General features: G+C 43.0%; 1 protein-coding gene across 1 annotated transcript; it reads left to right on the plus strand.

Annotated features, from left to right (window-relative positions):
- Positions 1-1,029: 1,029 nt before the first annotated feature.
- On the plus strand, positions 1,030-5,605 carry LOC127325885 (calcineurin B-like protein 2). Its single transcript, XM_051352716.2, has 9 exons — positions 1,030-1,211; positions 1,332-1,573; positions 1,710-1,792; positions 1,947-2,006; positions 2,999-3,107; positions 3,383-3,435; positions 4,000-4,080; positions 4,400-4,512; positions 5,212-5,605. The coding sequence occupies exons 2-9, from the start codon at positions 1,453-1,455 to the stop codon at positions 5,267-5,269; spliced, it is 678 nt and encodes a 225-aa protein (XP_051208676.1). The 5' UTR covers positions 1,030-1,211; positions 1,332-1,452; the 3' UTR covers positions 5,270-5,605.
- Positions 5,606-27,724: the final 22,119 nt, after the last annotated feature.

A 27,724-nucleotide genomic window follows, 5' to 3' on the forward strand; every position in this document is an offset into this window, starting at 1 on the left:
TACTCGTGTTTTCGGCCCTATTGTGCGCGACCATTCATCCGCAGTTCCTACCACGCAGATGGACATGTGGCAGATGCTGACTCCTCTTCCGACGAGGAGTCCAATCAGTCGACGCACACAATGGCTACTGTTGCAGCCTCCATCCTCCACGAGTACAATGCCAGCCAGACGCCGGTGCATCGGGGCTCTGTGAAGGGCCGCTCAAAAAACATGCCGCGCAACAGAGTGGAAGGGCACCTCCGGCTCCACAACGACTACTTCCATCGCACCGATCCGGTGTTCAAGGAAAAAATGTTCGGGCGCAGGTACAGGATGTCAAGGGACCTGTTCAAGCTCATTCTACGGGGCGTCAGAGAACATGGTCGCTGAAGACCATGCATGAGGTGATGACATGTTGTGTGATCATGCACAACATGATCGTTGAGAACAAGTGTCCAGATGGCCGCAATGAGCACCACTGGGATTTCCAAGGTGAGCTGGTTGCGCCAATCCCTAGGGCATTATCCTGATAGGACTATCTGCATATGAATGTAGAAGTCACTGACGAGATCGTGTGCAGACGCCTACAGACGGATCTGATTGAGTATCAGTGAGAATTGGCTGACCATGAAGATAATGCCTAGAGGAATACCATCTTATTTTAATATAGACTTTTAAAATTTTGGATGTATTAACTAAGACTTCGTTGAAACTGTTTATTTTGTTATTTTCAAACATCCCAATTCATGCCGACGCGCAATATATCGAGCCATTGCGATGCGATGGAAGTGGATACACATGAATAATTTAGATGTCCGAAATACGGCTTGCTCCCGTTGTAGATGCTCCGAGAAGTGTAAAGGTAGCGTAGCAACAGTCAACAGCTTGGAGCCTCTGGAGAGTGGGAGGCCTGCCCTCGCTTCTCCTGCTCTGCCGCGGTGGCTCGCCGTGGCGCGGCGGGGCCCACCCGTCGGCAGACCCAATCATGGCCCGGAAACGGCAACGTCGAGACGGGGAATCCTGAAGAAAACAAAACGACGGGACGATACCAGCACAGCACGCTATTCATTGCTGCCCTGCCCTGCGCGAGCTCCCTCCTGCCTCCGCCTCCGCCTCCGCCTCCCAGGATCAGGATCGCGATCTCTCCCCGCGGCCGGCGCCCGCCGTCTCCGACGACCCTCGCGACGGACAGGTAGATCGTGGCGCCGCTCCTCTCTCCCGGAGGCCCCGAGGTACGCGCGCCCGCCCCCTCCCCACGCCCACGCCCACGCGCGCAATTCGATCGGATCGCGCGCCTCGGATTCGGCGACGGGCCCGCCTCCGCGCTCCCTCGCTGACCGCGCCTGCTGCAGGATCGGACCGGCCGGCCGCGGAATGGGCGGCCGCGATGACTAGCGAGGCCGCGCGGCGGAGGAGGAGTTGGCGTCGCCGGAGGCGGCGGTAGCGGCAGCGGGACCACGGCTCTCAAGTACCATGGTGCAGTGCCTGGACGGCGCGAAGCAGATCCTCGCGGTCCTCTTCAGCTGCTTCGACCTCGAGCTCAAGCAGCCGCGCGGGCTCGACGACCCCCAGCTCCTCGCGCGCGAGACCGTCTGTACGTTCCCCTTACTCTTTCGCTGCTTGTTCCCTGCTCCTGTCCCCGCTTCATGACTCGTGCGCGCGGGGGAAACGAAACCGAATTGAACTCAACTGAACTGAACTGACCTGTGTGCGCGCGTGCTGTGGCGCAGTCAGCGTGAGCGAGGTCGAGGCGCTGTACGAGCTCTTCAAGAAGATAAGCAGCGCGGTCATCGACGACGGCCTGATCAACAAGGTAGGTGCTCACTGGTGTTCATGACTGCTTGCTTCATCACACCTCGATGTTCTGCATCATCGCTGTACCAGATCGTGGTCTGAGGAAAATCTTAGGGGATTGTGGATCATTCCTTCCTCATGTGCTGTGGTTCTCATCTGCTGGCATTGTGCAGGAGGAGTTTCAGCTGGCGCTCTTCAAGACGAGCAAGAAGGAGAGCCTCTTCGCTGATCGTGTAAGTCCACTTTAACTGAATGCGGTTGATAGCTCTGTACTACTCATCACTGCTCGTTTGGTCTTGCCATGCACGCACTTGCTATTTTTAGGGACTTGACGGCAACAGATGACAACCGGGGGGGCTCCTGGTAGTTTTGTTCTATGGCCAATTGAACTATATTCGGTAGTCGGTACATTAACATGTATGGGTGCAGCAATACATGAGATAATTCAATCATAATTACTGTGTGCAAATAGTACTATGAATCATCCGGAATTATATTGACCCTCGCCTCAGATATCCGTGCACCAAACTGTTATTCGGTCATGCACGCGGTTGTCTGAGTCAGACTCAGATTCGGCAGTACGATTCGGCAAATTTTATTGGACAGAGAGAACAACGCCGCGATTCCGATACGGATCCGGGCTGTCGGATTCAGACTTCAGGCATTGTTTTCCAAGCCATACCAGCTATTACTATATACTCCTCAGTGGTTTTGAATTAAGGTTTACCCTTTCTGTCATGTGTCCCCGGCTCCCCGCTGAAGATCTTTCTAAATATTGTCCATCATTGGTTAATCATGTGAGGAGGACGCCTACTGTTCGCTACCTTCAACCTGCGGTCAAGACAATCTGATCTGAGTGTTCACCTCCCGTGGCACATACAGTGCCCTTTGTCCTGCAGATGCTTCCTTTTTTTTTGCCTAGCTCAGAAGTTTGTAGGTTTCTCCCTCATTCTCCCTGATCGGGTGTATACCATCATACATGCTTTCTAATAATATATGTGAAGTTCCTTGAATAAAAAAATGTAGCATTCCTCTTTATGGAAAGTCATCAACTTACCACGATGGACCTATCATTTTCAGCTAGAGAGTTTCCTTTGAAAAATTGAAGCTAAACACCTTGATTATTATATGTAAAAACAGTTGCATGGATTTTGTCGAATAATTTTCCTTTTCTCTACAAATCATCTTAGTGTGTCTGTCCTTAATATTTCCCCTTCCCGTACAGGTATTCGATTTGTTCGACACAAAGCACAATGGAATTTTAGGGTTTGAAGAGTTTGCTCGTGCATTGTCAGTGTTCCACCCAAATGCTTCAGTTGATGAGAAAATTGACTGTAAGTCCAGTTATCTTGTAGCTAGAGAATTTGTTTCCCAAATATGCAAATATATTCAGGCTCCAGATTGTATCATCACAATGGTGATGCCTATTCTATTTTTACTATATGCAAGGATTTGCCAAACCTAGTCCAATCAATGATTTCTAGACACTGTATTTGTGTTGGTGGTTAAATGAAAGAATTTAATGACCTTAATAGTTTGTGTTATGCTCCTGCTTTATCACTTCACCTGTTTGAGCTGGAAAATCTGAAGCTTGTGTCGTCTTTTACAGTTTCATTCAAGCTGTATGATCTTAAGCAACAAGGCTTCATTGAGAGGCAAGAGGTACTGATACTTTATCCACAGTGTGGTGTGGTGGTCTGTAAGGCTAGTATGTTGGCTTAATATATTAGCTTGTACATCAGTGGAAATAATTCAGAATGTTCCTTAAATGTCTCTGATACATGAGATCATGGTTTATTTAAGTTGATGTTTTTGTACTTCATGGCCTTGTCGGTTATCTTGAGTATTTGGAGTGACCATATATGCCACACAACTGATTAAAGGAAGTCCCAGATTTCCAGATGGATCACTGGTTAAAGTTGTGAAACAATACCCTGAATGTAGAAGCAGTGTCTGGGTAGTGCTGTTGAAAGATTATGCTGAAGTTAAGGGACCAGTATAGATGAATTCTTGGTTTTTTTCCGTTCTAATTGAGGTTTTATTCCCAACAATCCAACATATTGCAGTGGTACTTATTTATTGAAAATCAGGAACTATATCTTGTAGCTTTGATTGAAGAACTACTATGTTATTTTTGAAGCTAAACAATTGTGTGCAGTGTGTCACCCTTTTGGTTGAGCTCTTTTTGTTTGCTTCATCTCAACAGTTTATATATTTGGTTATCAGGTTAAGCAGATGGTTGTTGCTACACTTGCAGAGTCTGGAATGAATCTTTCTGATGAAATTATAGAAAGCATAATTGATAAGGTGTGTGTTACAGTTATCTGTGCATATTTGTTATTCATTTTGGTTATAGCGTGTATTACACGTTAATTTACTAGCTTGTGTTATGTAGTGATTCTTAATCCTTGTTTATGACAGTTCTACACAGCATTTCTATCAGTGAATCACTTATATTCTGTTTTCCGTTTTTATTTCCAAGACAAGTATTGTTTGTTACATCCTTTGCCCATGCTATTTGATGAATTTTGGGGAGTTGCTATAAGAAAAATCAGACTTCCCTTTTGCTGCTTGGTAATTGTAACTTCCCATGTTAAATTTTTTGTTGTTTCTTTCTTATGTTAAGACGTTTGAGGAGGCCGACACGAAGCATGATGGAAAAATTGACAGGGAAGAGTGGCACAATCTGGTTCTTCGGCATCCGTCTTTACTGAAGAACATGACTCTCCAGTACCTCAAGTAAGATAAGATCTTTATATTTGCTTAAACATTTTATTTGTCTATATGTTGGTCCTTTTTATGTGTATCTTTCACATCGTGTTTCACTTGAATGGTTTACTGATGCTCATGAATAAGGAGTGTTAGGAATTTCATTTCCCGTTTAGTGTTAAGTTACAAAGAAAACAAGTTCTTTGTATTTACTCATATTATTAGTTTTCTGTATGTTGGTTCTCTTCATGTGTATATATCTTCCACACCACGACACAGCGCTATTCACTCATCTTTCACAGTTAACTGCTGCTCTCGAATATAGAGTTATAGAAATTTCGTTGTACATTTAGTGTCAGGTTACCACTGCATTATCTTGTAAAGCGAAACAATGTTGTCTGGAGAGTCACATACTTGAGATGTGGTAAATCAAACTTCAGCTATTTACATGCAAATATTGCTATTGAGTTAAGTGCACTGGCTCAACTATTGGAGTTCTCTGCCAACAGTTAGTTTAATTTCATGCGATATTGATGCACCACACCAAATTATTTGGAACAAATGTGATCAGTTATTGCCTCAGCTTCAAGCAAGCTGCTTCATGTAATGTAGAATTTTAATGTCTTCTATTTCTATAGCAAAATTTCATGTATGTTGACTTTCTGAACAAATTTCCACTACTTTGGTTCTTTATATATTTCTTAAGCTAATTTTGCCATCGATGAGCAGGGACATCACCACGACATTTCCAAGCTTCGTCTTCCATTCTCAGGTCGATGATACCTGAAATTCTTGCACTTCTTTCGGATCGAAACATCAGAAGATAAACTCACGGTGATTTTTTAAGGTTTTGGCATTGGGTTGTTTGGATTGGCAGAGTGGTGCTCTGAAGGATGTTGAACTTGAGAATGCGATTCATTGTTGTTAAATAACCTTGCTTCTTTCATTTGGAAAAGTTAGTACGGTGGGAGCCTTCGGGCGAGCTGTAATCTATATCTGAAGCTCACATTTTCTCATCTCCCTTATTTTTGGTTTGTGGCTGGTTAGCGGTCAGGTCCAGTTCTCTGAGAATTCTGCTATGTGTACAGAAATGGAAACGGCCCTAATATGGGGGTTTTATTAATCTTTTGCTGGGATTTTTTTCTGTATCATTTTGCAATCTAGTAAATGGGGCAGGTAAAATATTGGAATTGCGTTACCCTGTCAGACATTTTTGGGTTCATCCAACAGAAATTAGGGCTACAAAATATTCTGTGTCGGTCTTTTCGGCAAGGTTGACTCACATTTTAAGTTACTTGTAACGTCAGCATCTAACAAATCGTTGGCCTACCTTCAATATTTTTTTGTTCCGCAAGGAAACATTTACATTATAAAATCATTCAGAACACGTGAATTTACCATTGGTGACTAAAAAATGCATATAAATTACGGAAACCACGAAAACACATGCCACTAAACCGTAGTGGTAGGTACTTCACAAATAAACCCAGTTTCAGCACTTAGAAAATGAAATATGTGTATTCCGTGAAAAAAAAGCTCATCTTAGTATCATCGTCAACATTGTTTGCTATGGTTTAGGCCAAGACCTAGTTTAATCCCCTTAAGGGCTTGTTTGGTACTAGAGTTTTAGTGGGGATTAGCGGGGATAATCCGCTCCAAATTTTAAATCCCCACTTATCCCCAATACATGTTTGGTGCTAGAGTATGAGCGAGTTTAATCCCCACTTATCCCCACTTTTCCCCAAATTTTAGTGTAATTTTTTCAATCCCCAATACTCTACCCCTACCTAGTGGATTGGGGTTGGGGTTTTGTGGGGATTGGGTGACAAAAGTGATTCACCCAATACTCTAGAGTATTATCCCCACTAATTCCCGCTAAAACACTAGTACCAAACAATGCCTAACCCTGTTGAGGGAAAAACTGAGCAGTAGTACGCAACCACGGGCATGATTATAGCAAACGTTTCACATTGTCTGGTTGGCTTCTACTCTTTCTTCACAAACTTGCAATAACCCAAAACTCTAGTACTGATAAAACCATAGACTTCACATCCACAATAAAAATTCATAAAAACAATAGTATTCACAATACTTCAAATTCATACCAACCATAGACTTCACAGTGGTTCAACTTGCATTCAAAGTAAAGATTAGAAAGTTCGAATTCAACTATTCCTTTTCTTGCTCCGTGTGTTTCTCATTGGGTTCACCATCTTGCTCCTGGTGTTCTTCACTTCAGGTTGTGGCAGTGGAGGTGTTGACGGAGTACTTTCAGTAACCGAGCACGTGATGACCAATTGATGGTCAACTGTGAGTTCAATAGTGCATAAAGGGTTGCCATGTACATCTATTTCTGCCTTTATATCTTCAAAACCCTCAAAAGCCATGGCTTCAAAACGAGGGTTCAACAGAAGGTTCACCTTATGTCACGTAAACTTGGGCTCTAGTCCTTTTATTCCCCGGGTTCACTTTTCTCTACGTTTATCCTTTCCATGTACTTATCCTAGAGTTGGTCATAGATAAACATGATCAAAAGCCATGTATTTCAAAAAAAAACAAGTGCATAGATAGAAGGGTAGAACACATACAAACTGCTGGTTCTGCTAGTTCTTCGGTTGCTTCATTGTCCTCAGCATTTTCTGTTCCAAGTGACCATCTTCTCCAAATGCTGGTTCCACTAGATTAGTACAAATCCTAGCAATGTGCGCTGGGTTTCCACATGTTTTGCACTCACGTACTTTGTCACGCCACCCTCTAACTTGCTCTTATCATGTTCTTACTTGGCCTTTCTGTTGGTCTAGCTAGAACTGGAGCGTGGAACTTGAATCATGGATCGAATATGATCCATTGGTCATTTTTCAACAAGGCGTGAATGTTTTCATCATATGTTGCCTTAAATTTGGCAACAAAAAAAATTCTCTAGTACATACTGATCAACTTCATCATTTGCGCCCTTGATAATAGACAAGAAAAACAGTGCATGCATGCATGGCCTCCCACGAAGCTACCATTTCCTCCAACTGCATGTGCTACTTGCCAAATTCAATGGATACCTCCATTCCATATTTTTACTATAAGTATATGTTACCTCAACCTAGTATGTCGATCTTCTAATGCACTTCATACCCAATCCTCTTGTCTTGGCATGCAATGAGTTAATCAGAGACCAGAGCATGAGATGGCCAACATATTGTATTTCTGCAATTCTTTTACCCCAATCAATCTTTATTATCATTATTTTCCCAATCTTATAAAAGCCTTGTCACATAGAGTAATCCTTCTTACCCGTCTCAGAAGTAGCAATGAAATCGAACACATGGTCCCTAATAGAATCAACAATGAATAAATGTTCAGCCAAATCTTGAAGAACTCTACTATTATTAAACATGCCATTCATTTCGAAACAATAGTTGACTTTGTCACCCTAGCCTTTTTATTAGGCCACCTATTTTTATTAATGGAGGGGACCCTAGATTTACGTTCCGCCACTTTTAGTTCGAAGCATGAACCCATCACCGTATCATCTAGTCCTACCTCCCACATCTTTCCTACCGGATGTGAGAGAAGCTAGCCATCCGAAATGGCATACACTGATAGCGGATGAAGGGCTTGATTATTTTCCAGCAACTACACCAAAAAGAATCTTGATACGTTGGGATTCTAAGTGCAGAGTGTTGTATCAAGGGAGTATCTTCCCCACAAGAGTGACTCGAAGGTTTATATCGAACTCCCGGAGAACTAGATGGAAGATTATTGTCGAGGGAGCTCCTCAGCAATGCCCACCATGAGGGGCTTAGGGTTGACGGAATCCTGCAAGCTAGCACGAGACATCGGATACCAAACAAACGGGGAGAGAGAGTTACCCAGGTTCGGGGCCCTCGATGAGATAAAACCCTTATTTCCTGCTTGTCTGATCTTGATTATCGAATATATCGGGTTACAATGGGGTAGCCGATAGGCAGCTATGGTTAACTCGCAGGGAGGTAAGGATTATAAGATTTGTGTTCTAAATGTGATGGTTCTACATACTGTTGTTCTGTCGTTCGGCAGGCCCTCTCCTGGTCTTTATATAGCAAGCCAGGTCCCGAGAGTCCTGTCCGAACTCGACTAAGTTACAATGAAATCTATTCTAGTCTTTTTTTTAACGATGTCTTCTTGCCTTACTCATCAAGAATCCGTCTTCTGGTAGGTCTCCTTTGTTGGAACCGACGTATGGTCCACCTTGGTCTTTGGGCAATCTTCATGGGTCCCTAGTTGGGCCAGAGGAGGTAGTCTAATGTCGGGTACCCGAAGGGTAATGCCCACATCAGTAGCCACCGAGTGACTGGCCAAAGCGAAGCTTTGGGCAGGGACTATAGTTGTCCTGATCTAAATATCTTGTTAAATCGAAGAAAATTGAGTCTTCATGTTTGTTGTAACTTTGAAGTCGTTTGATATCGGGTGCGCGTCCAACGCTCCCGATGGGAGTAGCCCCCGAGTCTAGGGACGGATGTTTGCAATCGTGCGTAGACTCAATTTGTACTACTCGAAGATCTTGTTGCCGATGCTTTTTGAGCTTCCTTCACCATCCTATATCTTTTAACTGTCAAAAAGAATTGGACCTTCTCGTTCATCATGAAGTCGAAATTTCTTGATATCGGGTGCGCGTCCAGCGCTCCCGATGAGAGTAGCCCCCGAATCTAAGAACGGATGCTCGCAACTGTGCGTAGATCAAGTTGTACTACTCGAACATTTTGATCTCGATGCTTCCTGAACTTCCCTCTTTATCCGATATCTTTTTTATATCGGGTCTTCAAAGACTTCGGGTGAAGTCATACAGTCTGATAGTTCGTAAGGGATAAAGTACAAGAACAACTTTACTCGATAAATCGATGTTGGTTAACTGCCGATGGCAAAACAACGTTACCCTACACAAAATCAAGTCCCATGGCTTGATCCTGGATTTGCTGACCTTCGGGTCATTTTCCTTCGGATTAATTTGTTTTTACCGGGTGCGCGTCCAGCGCTCTCAATGGGAGTAGCCCCCGAGTCTAGGAACGGATGTTTGCAACCGTGCGTAGACTCAAGTCGAGTAGTCAAACTAGTAAAATTCCTTCGGATGCCTCTCCAATGAGGAGCCAATAAGTTTGATGACATCATCAATGACATGGTAATCGTAGCAGCGAGTCTGATAGGACATGACCTGACAGGCCCACCCCTGTTCTGAGAAGTCTATTTTGGAAATGACCTATCATTGTGCTCCATCCAATGCGTCTCCTTGATTTCTGTGCGTAGTGGAGGTAATAGCCCTTTGGATTACTTGTTATCTTGAAACATGGTGAACTAGAACTGCGCCCAATATTTACGGCACGAATCCACTAGTCCATATCCTGAGTATTTTTCCCTATATAAAAGGAGGCGCATATTTTACTCCTCTCTTTCTATCTTCTGCTCTCGTCTTCTTCTTCCTCTGTTCTTGCATCTCGCAACTGCTGTGCCCTTACCGCTGCCGCGCCCAAGACACCAGACTTCCAAAAGAAACTCAAAACTAAGATGGTTAAGAAGAAGGGCGTCGCCGCATCCAGCGCCTCTACGAGCACCACCGGCCCCAAGGTCGTCAATACTGCACCGAAGAAAGCTGCACTAGGAACTTCCGCAGCCATTACCAGAGATGCCCAGGTGACTGGCCTGCATCCACAATGAGGAAGTGTGATGATAAGAAGGCGCGGAGCCTCGACTTGATCTCTGACAAGGAGGAAGACGTCCTTCTACTAGGTTCAGATTCCCGTCCCAATCTTCCTGTCGGTTTTACTATAATGTTCGTTGCGTTCTTGTACCGTGGATTATCCCTGCCAGCACACGAATTCCTTCGATGCCTTTTTCTTTCATACGGGATTCAACTTTGGCATTTGACACCGAATTCTATCCCGCACCTTGCAATCTTTATCACCACATGTGAGGCTTTTCTGGGTATTGATTCTCATTGGGGCTTATGGAAAAAGATTTTCTTCGTCAAACGTTACAGTAGTAGCAACGGATCCTTCATTACCGGCGGAGTCGGTTTTGTTGTCCGAAAAGAAGTGAACTACTTCAACTTCCAATGAGAGAATTTGTCCAGGGACGGAGGTTGAAGTGGATTTGTCTCAGGGATCCATCGACAGCTAGACGCAACATACGCCTACTGAAGTTTGTCGATGTTCTCGAAGGTACGCCGAAAAAATCCTGGAAAAACATTCTGAAAGCCGAAGAAAAGATAGTAGCCGACAAGTTGTTTGAAAGAATATTGGAGATAAAGGAATCCGATGGTCAAACAATGATTGGTACTGAGGTTTTTGTTGTATTCATGAAGCATCACATCCAACCAGTCATGTCCAGAGCTCACCAAATGTGGATATATTCGGGTCCCAAAGACAAGACTCAAATCAATGTTGCGGAATTGTCAGAAAAGGAGATGTTAGACGAATTCATGCGCTTGACTCATTTTAGTCAAGAAGACTCTCTATTCCCCTATCAGTTCTTCATGATCTGTATGATCTTACTCACCAACCATCTGAGGTGATCTTTTAACTTTCTTACGCTTACACTGATACTTGTATCCGATATGTTTTGCCTCAACTTACCAAGCCTTTATTTGCTTCGGTAGGCCCCTTCAACCATTGAGTACCTTCCCAATGTATCCGATGTTGAGGAGAATCCTGAAGACGGTGATTCTACTGCCAATGTAGAATTTTATGCAGAAGTAGCCGAGGACAGTGAAGCTCTCAAGGAGGAGGACAATAACGTTTTCAACCCTGAAGCTCCTTATGCAGAACATAATATCCTTGATGCTGAATTAATCGATACAACGGAGTCGAGTCATCATGATAATGATGTTGATTTCGTTACTTTTGTTAATGCAGTTCCAGAGACGTCCAGCGCCCAGCCGCCAAAGAGGTCACCCGGTGTCTTTGCCGATGAAGATGATTTTCTTCTCGACTTGTAAGTACCTTTTTTTTCTTTCGAAGTTGATTCGTACTCCCCTTGACATAGTTATCTTCTTATTTGTAGTGACAGAGGTTTTCTAGAGCCCCCTTCGAAGAAGGCGAAGACCAGCTCTAGCGGGCCAACTCCCGCTGCATCCGAAGCTCCAACTTTATCAAAAGAAGCACCAACCCCTTCTTCTCTCTCGAATGGAAATAACTTCCTTCGACAACTGCCACTCCACTCTCGACTCGCGGAGAGCATATGAGTACCGCAATTCCTTTAATTTTTCGCTATTCTTGATGATGATTCTCTTCCAGTCCCTGAGTCTATATTCGACTGCTTGCAGTCGAATGTAGACTCAAAGGGAATTTTAATGTAATCATGCCATATTTGTCTTATGCTACGATTACAAAGTATCCAAGCCATCGTAACAATAATAAAGGGCTTTGCCTCCCAATTCACCCTGCTTTAAGCCGAGAATATTTGGCTCCAAGAAGATGCCCAATCAAACTCTGCCAAACTCGATCAGGCAGTTACGATTGCGGCCACTGCTCGACAGGAAGTAGATTCATCGAAGAAGGAGCTTGGTCGGTTAAAGAAGAAGCTGAAGGAGGAGGAGAAATAGAAAGCGGAGGCCCATGCCCAGGCGAAGGAGAAGGAGAATTTGCTCCGCATCTCCATCACGACCCTGTTGGGTAGTTATACTATAACAACTTCAATTGTTTCTTTCTTGTTTGTCTTTATTGATTCCTTGCTTCTGCTTTCACTTTTTGTAGGAGCTGCCGATATCCCTAAGGATACTATAGGCAAACTTCCAGATTGTTCTACTGCCGATGCTATTTCCCTGGCGGTTGACTCTAGTGAACTTGTCTGAGTTCTTCTTCAGAAGAACAAGGCAATTTTGTCGAGGTTCCATGCCATGATTTTCCCGAAGGCAGACCAGAACAAGACTCTGGGTCAATTGGTGGATACCTTCTCCGTCGACACCGAGGGTATTATTGAGGTATTCAAACGTACCTCTCGTACCTACGGTGCTCTTCTTGCTTTCCAGCTTTTGATGGGGTATGGCTTCAAGGCTGATATGGAGTTATTGACAAAGGAGCTACCGAAAGATCAAAATGGGCTGGTGATTGACCTTATCCCTTTTAGTGTGCCAGCACGCAAATGCGCGCGGCAACTTCTTGATTTAGTAGAAGCCAACAAATCAGCTTCCGGTGGAGCCGCCCCAAGCTTGTCAACTCAAACAAAGGCTCCTTGAAAGTTTTTGATTGAATTGTAACTGATACTATATTTTGAACAATGGCTTTTCGAAGCCCTTATTTTGTAATGAATTTGAGCCGGCAATGTTGCGATGATGTACTTGCAGGTAGCCCCTGTAACTCCTTTTGTCGAAGATTCTTCGGCTGCTGGGTCTGAAACCAGCTTTCTTCAATAGATAAGGACTTGAATTTCTCGGATGGAGAAAGATTTTCAGGGTATTCATGCCATGGAAGCTGTAATAAAGAAGAAGGGTGAACTGGCTGTGGAAGCAGAGCGATATGCGTTGAGTGAACTACAAAAGGCCACAAAGAGCTTAAATTGTGAGTACTCGATAATCCTTCGGCGTTCGTACTTTTGAGAGTACGTCTTCATGGTGACTAAACCCTGTTTTGCCACTTTTGTTAGTTATTGCTCTAAACTTGTCCGAAGAAAACAAGCGAGTCCATGAGGGGGTCGAGGCTTTGACGAGTTTGTCGTAGTTCAATGAGGTCTTCTCGACAAATAGACTGAAAGCTGCCATCATTGCGAAATTCAAGGATCGGGTGCAACAAGTGCATCGTTTTTTGACAAATGTTACGCAGGCCTGAGAATGATATGGAAAGCCATGTTCCCTCTTAACCCGGTTCCTCCGACGCTCCTAACTTTGATCTTGAAGTTTGTAATGCCGAAAAGTTCCGCATTTTAGTTCGCAGCCAACTTCTCGCTGGAGCAGAAACAACTTTCGCTTTTGTGCTATCTCAACATCCTTCAATGGATTTGGAAGCGATTGCTAAGGCTGATGCCGAAGTGAGCCAATGCTTTCCTGTCGTCACAGACCCTGCTTCCATCATAGTTGCCAGATTAGAGATTAGTTTTGAAGTGAACTATGCAGCCGAAGTGTGTCCCTAGTAATTTGACACTTTTGATCTTCTGTTGTAATTGCTATAAATTGCTTCTTTGATGACTTTGTTGACAATACGCAACTGCTCGGCTACCCTGGGTGTAAGTTTATTCGTGTGTACGATGTAACTTACTTTCCCAAGTTTGAACTTTTCTTCAGATTTGCATTGATGCTTAGGAGACGAGTGAATCTTCGAGGGTGACAACTTTATTTCTTTGAGAAAGCATTGTTGCTTTGTAAAATTGTCTTCAGGTGCCGGTGGCAATTTTTGTAGTATTTGTTGACTGGGCTAGCTGCAGACTTTGGTATGCTAGCCCCCTTCAGCATCGGTATTGTGATGCTTGTAATTTGTATAATATTGACAACATAAAGTTTTGAGTGATCAACTCATGTTGCAGGCCCCATAGACCTGTAGTAATCACAACTTTGCTAAACTCAAAAGTGTATTTTTCGAATTTTATCGGCAGCAGCCCCCGAGTAAATCGAGGAAACTATGCGCACTATTGACTCCGTGGCTCTTGGTACTCTTATGTCTCATGTACCAGCGTGGGTCTTTCTTGTTTTGTATTGTTTCTGTCATTTGCAGCACTCGCATGTTCCCTGAGGCTTTGACGAAAAACGATGTGTATTTTTATCGTATTTTTAAGGACCTTTTGACTATCATCGATTGCAGCACTCGCATGTTCCCTGAGGCTTAGATGAAATCATTGGGTACAAACCGTATAGGTGGCTCCCGATCTTATTTTTCGGGTTCGCTCACTGTACCAATATATTCTGAAGTCGCAGTTCACGGTATTATATGAAGATCTTGAAAATTTGTCGGGTGTCCCGATTCAATTGAATGCTTGTATATATGAAACTTGAACTTTATTAGTATGTTTTAATGGTAAGATAAACTAAATTGCTATTAAAGCCTTATTGAAAATAAAAAGTGCTACGAAAAGTATGGATGTATGCCACTGATCATCTTCTTAAGTAAGAGGAGGATCTTCTTTGGTTTGGTCAACGTGTGGTGAGGTACCGATGTTTTCCAGGGCGGTTTCGATAGTTTATGTATAGGCGTTGGTGATTGCTGCCAAAGGATTAATGCCTTCTGTTGAGGCTTTAATGATTGCTATCGAAGCTTTGGCAATTATCGAGGGAGCTCCTCGGCAATGGCCACCATGAGGGGCTTAGGATTGATGGAATCCTGCAGGCTAGCACGAGACATCGGATACCAAACAAACGGGGATAGAGATTTACCCAGGAGGTTCGGGGTCCTCGATGAGGTACAACCCTTACTTCTTGCTTTATCCCAAACTTAGCGGCAATCTTCTGAAACTCTCGATCACAATTATCCGAACGAGAAAAGCTTCCGTGAACCGTGATATTGGTCCCGTTGTTACTTGGCATCTTGAGCTTTAAGTACGCATAATGAGGCACATCCATGAATTTGGCATAAGATGGTCTTCCAAGGATAGCATGGTACTGTGATTTCCAATTTACTACTTCGAACTCGAGCCTTTCTCTCCTGAAATTTTTGGGTTTCCCAAAGACTACATTCAAGGAGATCTTGCCAAGGGGGTATGCTGGCAAGGTTGGAACAATGCCGTGAAAACTCATATCAGATTCCTGCAATATATCGGCTGTAATGCCTATTACCTTAATCGTGCTACCGAATATGAGATTTAACCCGCTTCGTCCATCCATGAACACTTTGCTCATGTTATATCCTCCAATTTGTGCTTCGAGTACCAAAGCGGCGTGACCTAGCCTTGGAACTGACATTGGGTGATCGACCCTACTGAACAGGATGCTTTGCGCAGACCAATCGATGAATTCAGGAATGTTTGCCATGGTGACTTGTGCAAGATTGATTTCTTGCGTAAGTTTCTTCATATCCCTCTTAGCGACACCAGTTCAGTGGATCATGCTCATCTGCCCTCGAGGTGGAGGAAAAACTTCATTGGGTATACGAGGCTGGACTTGCTGCACTTGGTGCTGAGGTGGAGGCGGCGGGTTGGGCAGCTGCACTCCAGGTACCGCCGAGTGCGCCTTATTCGACTCATAAAACTTATGGAGATCAAGAAATTGTCGGTAGTCCCTGAGAAGATGACTCAATTTTTTGGTGTAACCCTTCAGATCGATATATGCATTTATGTAGTAAGGAGCATTCAATTGCTCGGCAAATGGCAGTTTTGGTACGCATGGTGGCCGTTCTCTGTAGTTTCCTCGGCCTCCTCCAGACCTGTTGCGATTGTTATCCCGACGATCATCGCATCTGTCGCCGCGCCGATCATCATACTGGTCGTCACGTCGATCAGCGTATCCTGCTGCGATGATGTTGTTGTTGCCGAAGGTTTCATATCCGTGGTCTCTCCTCTTCTTGCGATGGTCACGCCGATGACCCGAATCGTTTCTGTGCTTCTGATCATCTTCTTCATCATCGCTCCGCGGGCGCGGTTTTCGTACATGGTCTTCTCCATCAACCCAGCTATTGGCGATTTCCATGAGTCAGGTGATGGTCTTCGGCTTCTTGCGGCTGAGTTCCTCGATGTATGCTTCTTGTCAAATGCCATAGTTGCCCCATCGACAAAAACTTCTTCGGCAACATTTAGAATCTTGGTGAAGCGCCCAATGTAAGCACGCATTGACTCCTTCGGATTTTGGTGGCATTGTCGTAGCTCTTCAATTCCCACTGGTCTCTTGTATGTGGCTTGGAAGTTTTTGATGAAAGCATCAACTAAATCCTCCCAAGATCTGATGGATCCTTTTGGAAAGCCTCTTAACCATGCTCGTGCTGAATCTTTGAGGTATAACTGCAGGCACTACATCAATGCGACTTGGTTTCCTTTACGCAAGATCACAGTCTGCAAATAATCCTCTATCCAAGATCTTGGCTCCTACTGGACGTCGTATTTGGCAGTATCGGTAGGTGTCATTTTGAACCTTTTCAGTGGCATTGTTTCTCGAATCGTGTGGCTTAGACAATCGGCTCCACGGAACTCGCCATCGTGCTCCTGAGTTTCTTCGGAGTCGTCGTTGTTGAAGCCGCTACGTGCGGCGTGTCGGCGATGAGCTTTGTCGATCTTGTTTTGTGTGATATCATCACGAGCATCCTTCAATGATGAGAAATGTTTAGAACCGCTACCATGATGTATGGTCTTTTCTTTCCTAGGGGTGAGCTTGTCTGCGAGGATCGTAAGGCTTTCAAGGACGCCCCGATGAGCCTGTGCCATCGGTTCATTCGATGTTGGTTGATTGTTGATCAAGTACGCCGCAAGGTTGGCCGTTGCTCCCTCGACAGTTTTGGGCCTGAGCATGCCCGCCGTGTCCATCGTCATGAAAGAGTTTGATAAGTTTGATGTAGACTCCCTTGCATATCCTTCCAAAAGGCGAGGGATATGTGGGCGATATCTCCCAGGTCCTTGGTTGCTCTTGGATGTACTTCCAAGGGAGGACAGCCCCCTTCTTCATTCGCTCGATAGGTCAGCCGCATGCGGTCGTCAATCAAGGTCATCTTGCTCCTTGGCCAACCGAGAATGATTTTTCTCAAGGATGATGTGATAAGCGTTGAGGTTGCCGACAGATACCCCGGCAGGGAGGTTGGTGTTGTTTACTATGGTGTGGCGAGCCGCATCCCACTCTTCCGGGGAGACATCGAAAGTGTTATTGGTGTTTTTGCCGCTACCTTCGGCATCCCGTCGCCTACCGCGGTTGAAGCGTGGAGTGTGCTCACCCTCAGGGACCTCATCCTCTGCATGAGAGTTGATGATAGCATTGATTTGATGGTGAATCGCTCGTGGTGCGGCTATAGAGGTCTCATTGTTGATACTTTCTTCATCGGAGGAATATTTGGTGTTGCAGACGAACTGCGAATCCTCCGAGCCAAGTCCATGCCTGGTGTCGCAGTTGAGGCAGTAATACGACATTAGATCTGATGATCCGGAATTGTTACACCCAACGGATATGGAGGACATGGTACGGCATGATGATGATGACGGAGATGCCGGAGTCGACACCGATGACACAGTTGATAGATCAGCCGCGATTGGCGATGAAGCGGTGGACGTGGTTGTCGATGAAGTCGTGGTTTTTGTCACGCCAGGAGCGATCGGGCCTGGTAGCCAAAGGACGCCTCCAGAGTCGACACGGAAGTGGACGCTCCCGAACATCATCTCCATCCCGTCGCAAAAGCCTGAAAAGGCTGAGCGTGTCGTGTCGGTGTGCAGTGTGAGCTAGAAGGACCCGAAACGGATCGAGTTCCCTGAGCTCAATGACGATGAAGCCGACGGTGTTGGTGGTGCTGGCGAAGGTGTAGCCGATGAAGTGCCTTGCACCAACGGAGTTCCCACAGACGGCGCCAATTGTCGAGGGAGCTCCTCGGCAATGCCCACCATGAGGGGCTTAGGGTTGACGGAATCCTGCAGGCTAGCACGAGGCATCGAATACCAAACAAACAAGGAGAGAGATTTACCCAAGTTCGGGGCCCTCGATGAGGTAAAACCCTTACTTCATGCTTGTCTGATCTTGATTATCAAATATATCGAGTTACAGTTGGGTAGCCGATAGGCAGCTATGGTCAACTCGCCGGGAGGCAAGGATTCTAAGATACGTGCTCTAAGTTATGATGGTTCTACGTACTTCTGTTCTGTAGTTCGGCAGGCCCTCTCCTGGCCTTTTTATAGCAAGCCAGGTCCCGAGAGTCCTATTCGAACTCGACTAGCTTACAATGAAATCTATTCTAATCTTTCTTTTAACGATGTCTTCTTGCCTTGTTCGTCGAGAATCCGTCTTCTGGTAGGTCTCCTTTGTTGGAACCGATGTATGGGTCCACCTTGGTGTTTGGGCAATCTTCATGGGCCCCTAGTCGGGCCAGAGGATGTAGTCTAATGTCGGGTACCTGAAGGGTAATGCCCACATCAATTATCCTCTTCTGTCTTCTTCAACCAATCCTTCAAATAAATAAATGCCTTGTGTCCCCAACTCCACCGTGTGGTTGTCAAGCACAAGGTTTCCCGTAAGTAAATAACACAAGTAGTAATAATGTTGGAGATATGCCCAAGAGGCAATAATAAAATGGTTATTATAATATATCTTTGTGTTTATGATAATGTTTGCATACCATGCTACAATTGTATTAACCGAAACATTGATACATGTGTGTTATGTGAACAACAAAGAGTCCCTAGTAAGCCTCTTGTATAACTAGCTTGTTGATTAATAGATGATCATTGTTTCGTGATCATGAACATTGGATGTTATTAATAACAAGGTTATGTCATTATATGAATGATGTAATGGACACACCCAATTAAGCGTAGCATAAGATCACGTCATTAAGTTATTTGCTATAAGCTTTCAATACATAGTTACCTAGTCCTTATGACCATGAGATCATGTAAATCACTTATACCGGAAAGGTACTTTGATTAGATCAAACACCACTGCGTAAATGGGTGGTTATAAAGGTGGGATTAAGTATCCGGAAAGTATGAGTTGAGGCATATGGATCAACAGTGGGATTTGTCCATCCCGATGACGGATAGATATACTCTGGGCCCTCTCGGTGGAATGTCGTCTAAATATCTTGCAAGCATATGAATAAGTTCATAAGAGACCACATACCACGGTACGAGTAAAGAGTACTTGTCAGGAGATGAGGTTGAACAAGGTATAGAGTGATACCGATGATCAAACCTCGGACAAGTAAAATATCGCGTGACAAAGGGAATTGGTATCGTATGTGAATGGTTCATTCGATCACTAAAGTCATCGTTGAATATGTGGGAGCCATTATGGATCTCCAAATCCTGCTATTGGTTATTGGTCGGAGAGAGTTCTCACCCATGTCCACATAGTTCGCGAACCGTAGGGTGACACACTTAAGGTTTGATGTTGAAATGGTAGAACTTGAATATGGAATGGAGTTCGAAGTATTGTTCGAAGTCTCGGCTGAGATCCCAGACATCACGGGGAGTTGCGGAATGGTCCGGAGAATAAGATTCATATATAGGAAGTCATTTTATAAGTATGAAAATGATCCGGTGATTTTACGGAAGGTTCTAGAAGGTTCTAGAAAAGTCCGAAAGGAATCACTAAGGAAGGAGGAGTCCCGGAGGGACTCCACCTCCCCATGGCCGGCCAACCCTAGTGGGGGAGTCCAAGGTGGACTACACCTAAGGGGGCCGGCCACCCCCCTTCATGGAAGGGTGGGAATCCCACTTGGGTGGGAGTCCCACCTTGGGTAGGTTTCCCTACTACATGGAAGGTTCTTGTGTTGGGGTCTTATCCGAAGACTTGTAGTCCAACACTTGGGGATCCACCTATATAATGAGGGGCATAGGGGAGGGGGCCAGCCACCACAAGCCCTCAAGGAGGCCGCACCCCATAGTGGCCGGCCACCCCTCTCCCAAACCCTAGCCGCCCCCTCTCTCCTCCACCTCTCCCGCACGCTTAGCGAAGCTCCGCCGGAGTTCTCCATCGCCACCGCCACCACGCCGTCGTGCTGCCGGATTCAAGGAGGAGCTACTAATTCCGCTGCCCGCTGGAACGGGGAGAAGGACGTCGTTTTCATCAACACCGAACGTGTGACCGAGTACGGAGGTGCTGCCCGATTGTGGCACCGTGATCAAGATCTTCTACGCGCTTTTGCAAGCGGCAAGTGATCGTCTACCGCAGCAACAAGAGCCTCATCTTGTAGGCTTTGGAAATCTTCAAGGGTGAGTCTCGATCATCTCCTCGTTGCTCCCGTCTTCTAGATTGCATCTTGGCTTGGATTGCGTTCTCGCGGTAGGAATTTTTTTGTTTTCTATGCAACGAATCCCTACAGTGGTATCAGAGCCGTGTCTATGCATATATGGTTGCACGAGTAGAACACAATGGTTTTGTGGGCGTTGATGCTCTTGTTGTCTTTAGTTTGAGTACTTTGCATCTTTGTGGCATAGTGGGATGAAGCGGCTCGGACTAACTTTACATGACCGCGTTCATGAGACTAGTTCCTCGTTCGACATGCAACTTGTATTGCATAAGAGGCTTTGCGGGTGTCTGTCTCTCCTACTATAGTGAAGATTCAATTTACTCTTCTATTGACAACACTAGTATCACCGTTGTGGTTCATGTTCGTAGGTAGATTAGATCTCTCTCGAAAACCCTAAACCACGTAAAATATGCAAACCAAATTAGAGACGTCTAACTTGTTTTTGCAGGGTTTGGTGATGTGATATGGCCATGATGTGATGATGAATATGTATGAGATGATCATTATTGTATTGTGGCAACCGGCAGGAGCCTTATGGTTGTCTTTAATTTTCATGTTGAGTAGTATTTCAAAGTAGTTGTAATAGTTGCTACATGAGATGAACAACCATGAAGACGACGCCATGAACCTTGGCGCTACGCCAACGATGATGGATATCATGCCCGTTGATGATGGAGATCATGTCCGTGCTTTGGAGATGAAGATCAAAAGGTGCAAAGACAAAAGGGACATATCATATCACATATGAACTGCATGTGATGTTAATCCTTTTATGCATCTTATTTTGCTTAGATCGCGACGGTAGCATTATAAGATGATCCCTCACATTAATATCAAGATAATAAAGTGTTCTCCCCTCGTATGCACCGTTGCACAGTTCGTCGTTTCGAAGCATCTCGTGATGATCGGATGTGATAGACTCAACGTTCACATACAACGGGTGTAAGCCATGTTGCACACGCGGAATACTTGGGTTTGCTTGACGAGCCTAGCATGTACAGACATGGTCTCGGGACAACGGAAACTGAAAGGTTGAACACGAGTCATATGGATGATATGATCAACATGTTGATGTTCACCATTGAAGCTACATCATCTCACGTGATGATCGGTTTTGGTGTAGTGGATTTAGATCGTGTACCACTTAACAACTATGAGGGATGTTGTATTAAGTAGGAGTTCATTAGTAATTAGATTAAAACATGAACTAATTATCATAAACATAGTCTGAGTAGTATTTTGAATTAATTTGAAGTATTGGCATCCATTTTTCTACCAAGCGCTAGTCATGTTATTGAGATAGAAATACTGTTAAAATCTGACAAGAAACTTTACGGACTGGTACCGTATTGTTAAAGAATCAAGAAATGATTAAGTCCTATTGCAAACTTTTAGCAAACCTCACATTGTTGATTCATAGAACTATGGTTTCAATTAGTACCTAAAGTTATCTTGTCTCCGTGAAACTTGAAGTTCAAATCTGTTTGAAAAGAATGGAGCTGAAAATTTAGTTTTCAGAAATAATCAAGGTATAAGATATATGTGATATCTAAAGACCTTATTGCAAGATGATAGAATATAATTTGGTGAGACTACATAAACTCATAAGTTTTATGGGAATGTACGAAGGTTGAAGACGCAAGGCGTCCCAATCCTCCAACTATTGGGGCACTAACGATATTCGCATATCCATGAAGTGATTGTCCTTAGTATGCACCGTTGCTAAGACTCGTCGTTTCTAAGCATCACGTGATGATCGGGTGTTATAGATTCTACGTGTGCATACAACAGGTGCAAGCCAGATTTGCACATGTGAATATTGAGGTTAAACTTTACGAGCCTAGCATGCACAGACATGGTCTCGGAAAGTCGTCATGATATAATGGATAAAATTATGAGTGAAATTGTTCATCATATTACAAAGTTACTAATAGTGAAATCTAGAACACTTGTCATATGATGATAAACTTCAAAGTAAGAACCTCAAGGTTATTGGTATTTGACCAACAAACCTAGAAGTTAATGATGTTGAAGTGTTTTTCTGAATAACGAGGAAAGCTAAAAGAGAAACTGCCAAAGATATTTTGGCAGAAAGAAAGAAAAGACTAGAAAGTCTAGCTCAGGTGTATATAAATGATATACATGTTATGGTTGTATTCCTCGTTTGGTCACACAATGAAATTCTTGGGTATTTGTACCATATTGGTTGGTATGAAGTGTCATACAAAACAACGCAATACAAGAATACAATGGCCTAAGTGACTGACAAGGAATATGATAGGAATGCACGTCTGGAACAAAAATAAAGTGTTATTATGTTCATCGTTGGTATTCTATCTAGCCCTTAGAATTTATAATAAAGAACTTAATAATTGTTATTTTGCTCTGGTCAAATGAAAACAATGAGTTGTTCAAATTATGACATTACTCCATGTACAATGGATAAGTTATTATAAATCTTAATGGTGAAACACACACACATAATACTGACGCTAAAATGCCATAAGGCAAATGATTTGAATTCCACTTATTTGTAGAACCGCCATTTAGGTCATATTGGAAAGGAACGCATGAAGAAACTCCATGCAAATGGATTAATGGAGTCATTTGATTTTTGAATCATTTGGCGCTTGCAAATCTTTTCTAAAAAGAGAATGACTAAAATACCGTTCATAGGCCAAGAGTTGAACGGGCAACTAACTTAGTGAAAACATACATGATGATGTATGTGGTTCACTGGACATAGTTGTGTGCGGGAGATTCTTCTACTTCATGAAAACTTCAAAAAATGAATTGAGTATATATATGTGGATATATTTGATAAGGAAGAAGTTTGAAACATTTGAATAGATTCAAATAAATTTCAGCATGAAGTGGAAATCATCGTAATAGAAAAGTCAAATATCTATGATTAGCTCATAATGGAAATATTTGAATTACTAGTTTTAGCGAACATCTAAGAGAGTTATGAAATTGTTCTACAACTCACGTTTCTTGGAATATCATAGTGATGATGAAGTATCCGAGAGATGTATCCAAACCTTGTTGGGTCAATGATGAAGATAAAATATTAATGCCATTATATTTTTTGTGGATTATGCTTTAGAGACTACCGCTTTTACACTAAATAGAGCATCAACATGATCCGTTGAAATGACACCATATAGGTTATGGCATGGGTATAAACCCTAATAGTCCTTTCTTTAAATTTTGGTCTAAGGGTTTACAACCAAAATCGGATGAATGTCTTTGTTGGTTATCCCAAAGAATTGATTGGGAATTCTTTCCACTATGAAGTAAACGACAAAAGGGTTTGGTAATGTTACTTGCTTATTTCCAAGAAATTATTTTCTAGCGAAGTATTTGAGTGGGAGGACAATAGAATTTGATAAGGTTTATGAACCTGAGCATAAATGATCAGAGTAGCACAGCATCGGAAATTGGTTCCGGAAGCGGCCACGACGATCATGGCTCCCATGACTACAAAGTGTTTTAGCCATGGAGATCGAAGTACATATTGATCCTTGTAGGTATCGTTTACTTTGTGATCAAATAAATGATTTGTGGACAAAGGATTGATTTTTAACAATGATAAACCAACTACAAACAAAGAAGATATGATGGGCCCTGACTCCGTTAAAATGGCTATACGCCATGAAATCCAAGATAGATGAATACTTTTTGAAAGTAAATGGATCTATAAAATTGATGGACTTGGATGTAATATCATTGAAAAAGCTCGACTTGTCGAAAAGTTGTTTACGACAAAGTTCAAAGAGTTGACTATGATAAGATTAGATCTTCCTTAGCAATGCTTATAGTCTATGTGGATTATTCTAGTAATCACTACATATTTCTTTTATGAGATATGTTAGTAGGATGGCAAAATACATTACTTATCAGAAGTGTGTATTAAAGGGGTATACAAGATACACCCAAGAGTTTTGCTGGTCCGTGGAATACTAGATAGGTATACAAACTTCAATTGGATGAAGTGAGTATCGCGGAGTTGGAATCTTCACCAGATGAAATAGTCAAAGAGTTTTTTGATTTCATCAGAGACGATGAAGAGGCTTGCATTTGCAAGAAATTAAGTGGGAGCGCTGAGACATATTTATAATACTTTATGTAGATGACATATAGTTGGTCATAAATGATGTAATTATATACTTGATTAAAAGATTTCATTGAGTATTAACTTTAATGAAAGGATATGGACTAAAACATATTTAGTGTCAAGATCTATGAAGATAGATTAAAACACATAATAAGTTTAAGTCAAAGTACATAGAATGGATATTGAAATAGTTCAATATAGAAATATTAAGAAAATGTTCTTGTCATGTGAAGTTTTAACAAGACTTGAGTGTATCTGACACTCAATGAGTAAAAACACATGAGTGATTATAGATCACGAATAATATGTACACATTCAGATGTCCTGTGCTCTTAAAAATTGTTATGAGCATGTACCAGAATGATTCATGTGATGATCATTGAAAAACAGTAAAGAATATTCTTGAGTACTTAAGAATAACCAAGGATATATATATATATATATATATAGTTTTTTATGGAGAAATGACAAACAAATCGCTGTAAGGTGTTGCACCGATATTTGTTTTGTCACATATGAAAATAGAATTTCAATCTCAAATTAGACTAATTGTTGTTTAAAAGGTAGCACAATGAGCTAGAAGTTGTCTATGCTAAATTTCGAAGAGTTCTAAATATTGTGACGGATTCTACAAAAGAAGGCAGAGTATGTCATTGTTTTGACAATGACAGAAGATGTTAAGTCAAGAGGTTCTTTGAGAACTTGGTGTAGTTCCGGCAGAGTCAGAACTTTGAAGCTATATTGTGTGACAATATTAGTGACATATTTCAGACTGCGGAATTATGGTTCCACCAGAAGACCAAACATATTTAATGCCGACTCATTTGGAAATGAGTGATGCGTTGAGACGAAAATGAATTGCAAAATACATACGTTTCTGAGCATGTTAGAATCATTGACTAAAACTTTTCCCGTGAGCAAAACATGATAAAGCACCGGAAGGCCAAGGTGTTATATCTTTACAAATGTAAACTAGATTATTGACTCCAGTGCAAGTGGGAGACTGTTGGAGATATGCCCAAGAGGCAATAATAAAATGGTTATTATAATATATCTTTGTGTTTATGATAATGTTTGCATACCATGCTATAATTGTATTAACCGAAACATTGATACATGTGTGTTATGTGAACAACAAAGAGTCCCTAGTAAGCCTCTTGTATAACTAGCTTGTTGATTAATAGATGATCATGGTTTCGTGATCATGAACATTGGATGTTATTAATAACAAGGCTATGTCATTATATGAATGATGTAATGGACACACCCAATTAAGCGTAGCATAAGATCACGTCATTAAGTTATTTGCTATAAGCTTTCAATACATATTTACCTAGTCCTTATGCCCATGAGATCATTTAAATCACTTATAGCAGAAAGGTACTTTTATTACATCAAACGCCACTGCGTAAATGGGTGGTTATAAAGGTGGGATTAAGTATCCGGAAAGTATGAGTTGAGGCATATGGATCAACAGTGGGATTTGTCCATCCCGATGACGGATAGATATACTCTGGGCCCTCTCGGTGGAATGTCGTCTAAATGTCTTGCAAGCATATGAATAAGTTCATAAGAGACCACATACCACGGTACGAGTAAAGAGTACTTGTCAGGAGACGAGGTTGAACAAGGTATAGAGTGATACCGATGATCAAACCTCGGACAAGTAAAATATCGCGTGACAAAGGGAATTGGTATCGTATGTGAATGGTTCATTCAATCACTAAAGTCATCGTTGAATATGTGGGAGCCATTATGGATCTCCAGATCCCGCTATTGGTTATTGGTCAGAGAGAGTTCTCACCCATGTCCACATAGTTCGCGAACCGTAGGGTGACACACTTAAGGTTTGATGTTGAAGTGGTAGAACTTGAATATGGAATGGAGTTCGAAGTATTGTTCGAAGTCTCGGATGAGATCCCGGACATCACGAGGAGTTACGGAATGGTCCGGAGAATAAGATTCATATATAGGAAGTCATTTTATAAGTTTGAAAATGATCTGGTGATTTTATGGAAGGTTCTAGAAAAGTCCGGAAGGAATCACTAAGGAAGGAGGAGTCCCGGAGGGACTCCACCTCCCCATGGCCGGCCAACCCTAGTGGGGGAGTCCAAGGTGGACTACACCTAAGGGGGCCGGCCACCCCCCTTCATGGAAGGGTGGGAATCCCACTTGGGTGGGAGTCCCACCTTGGGTAGGTTTCCCTACTACATGGAAGGTTCTTGTGTTGGGGTCTTATTCGAAGACTTGTAGTCCAACACTTGGGGATCCACCTATATAATGAGGGGCATAGGGGAGGGGACCAGCCACCACAAGCCCTCAAGGAGGCCGCACCCCATAGTGGCCGGCCACCCCTCTCCCAAATCCTAGCCGCCCCCTCTCTCCTCCACCTCTTCCGCACGCTTAGCGAAGCTCCGCCGGAGTTCTCCATCGCCACCGCCACCACGCCGTCGTGCTGCCGGATTCAAGGAGGAGCTACTACTTCTGCTGCCCGCTGGAACGGGGAGAAGGACGTCGTTTTCATCAACATCGAACGTGTGACCGAGTACGGAGGTGCTGCCCGATTGTGGCACCGTGATCAAGATCTTCTACGTGCTTTTGCAAGCGGCAAGTGATTGTCTACCGCAGCAACAAGAGCCTCATCTTGTAGGCTTTGTAAATCTTCAAGGGTGAGTCTCGATCATCTCCTCGTTGCTCCCGTCTTCTAGATTGCATCTTGGCTTGGATGGCGTTCTCGCTGTAGGAATTTTTTTTGTTTTCTATGCAACGAATCCCTACAAATAAAACAAGTATGAAACTAATATAGATAAAATAACTAAGTAAAAACTACAAAGAGGTTGATTGTTTTTAGTGTCTTGGATGCAAATAAGAAAATTAAATATTTGTGTATTTTTGGATTAAAATAGTGCATAAAATAGAAAACAAGGTAAATGCAATATAAAAGTGGTTCGATCTTATGATAATAAGTGGACCGGGGTTCATAGGTTCACTTGACTATTCCCTCTTAAAGCTGTGGTGGATAAAAAGCAATTCATCAATGAGATATGAAGGTACAAAAAATATTATATCTAAGATCAGAATTAATATGCGCATCACGTCCTAACATAGAGATGATGCAACACACCTCTCTTATTCTCCACAAGAAAGAAACTTCATCAATCTTGTATTAAGAATTAACAGAGCATAGCAATAAGTACTTTGACATGACGTTTGAATATCAAATATGCTACCTTGAACCAACAAGATCATCATTCCTATCACATGATGAACATAGCACATGCATTCACTTAATCCCTAGTGAGGT

This window comes from Lolium perenne, chromosome 5 (assembly GCF_019359855.2).
Source record: "Lolium perenne isolate Kyuss_39 chromosome 5, Kyuss_2.0, whole genome shotgun sequence".
Lineage (NCBI taxonomy): Eukaryota > Viridiplantae > Streptophyta > Magnoliopsida > Poales > Poaceae > Lolium > Lolium perenne.

Bases quoted from the DNA above. Each gene is read 5' to 3' on its own strand.
- LOC127325885 (XM_051352716.2), top strand. From the start codon at position 1,453: ATGGTGCAGTGCCTGGACGGCGCGAAGCAGATCCTCGCGGTCCTCTTC. The intron at 1,793-1,946 runs GTAGGTGCTCAC...GGCATTGTGCAG, and splicing joins ACGACGGCCTGATCAACAAG to GAGGAGTTTCAGCTGGCGCT. The intron at 4,081-4,399 runs GTGTGTGTTACA...TCTTATGTTAAG, and splicing joins TAGAAAGCATAATTGATAAG to ACGTTTGAGGAGGCCGACAC.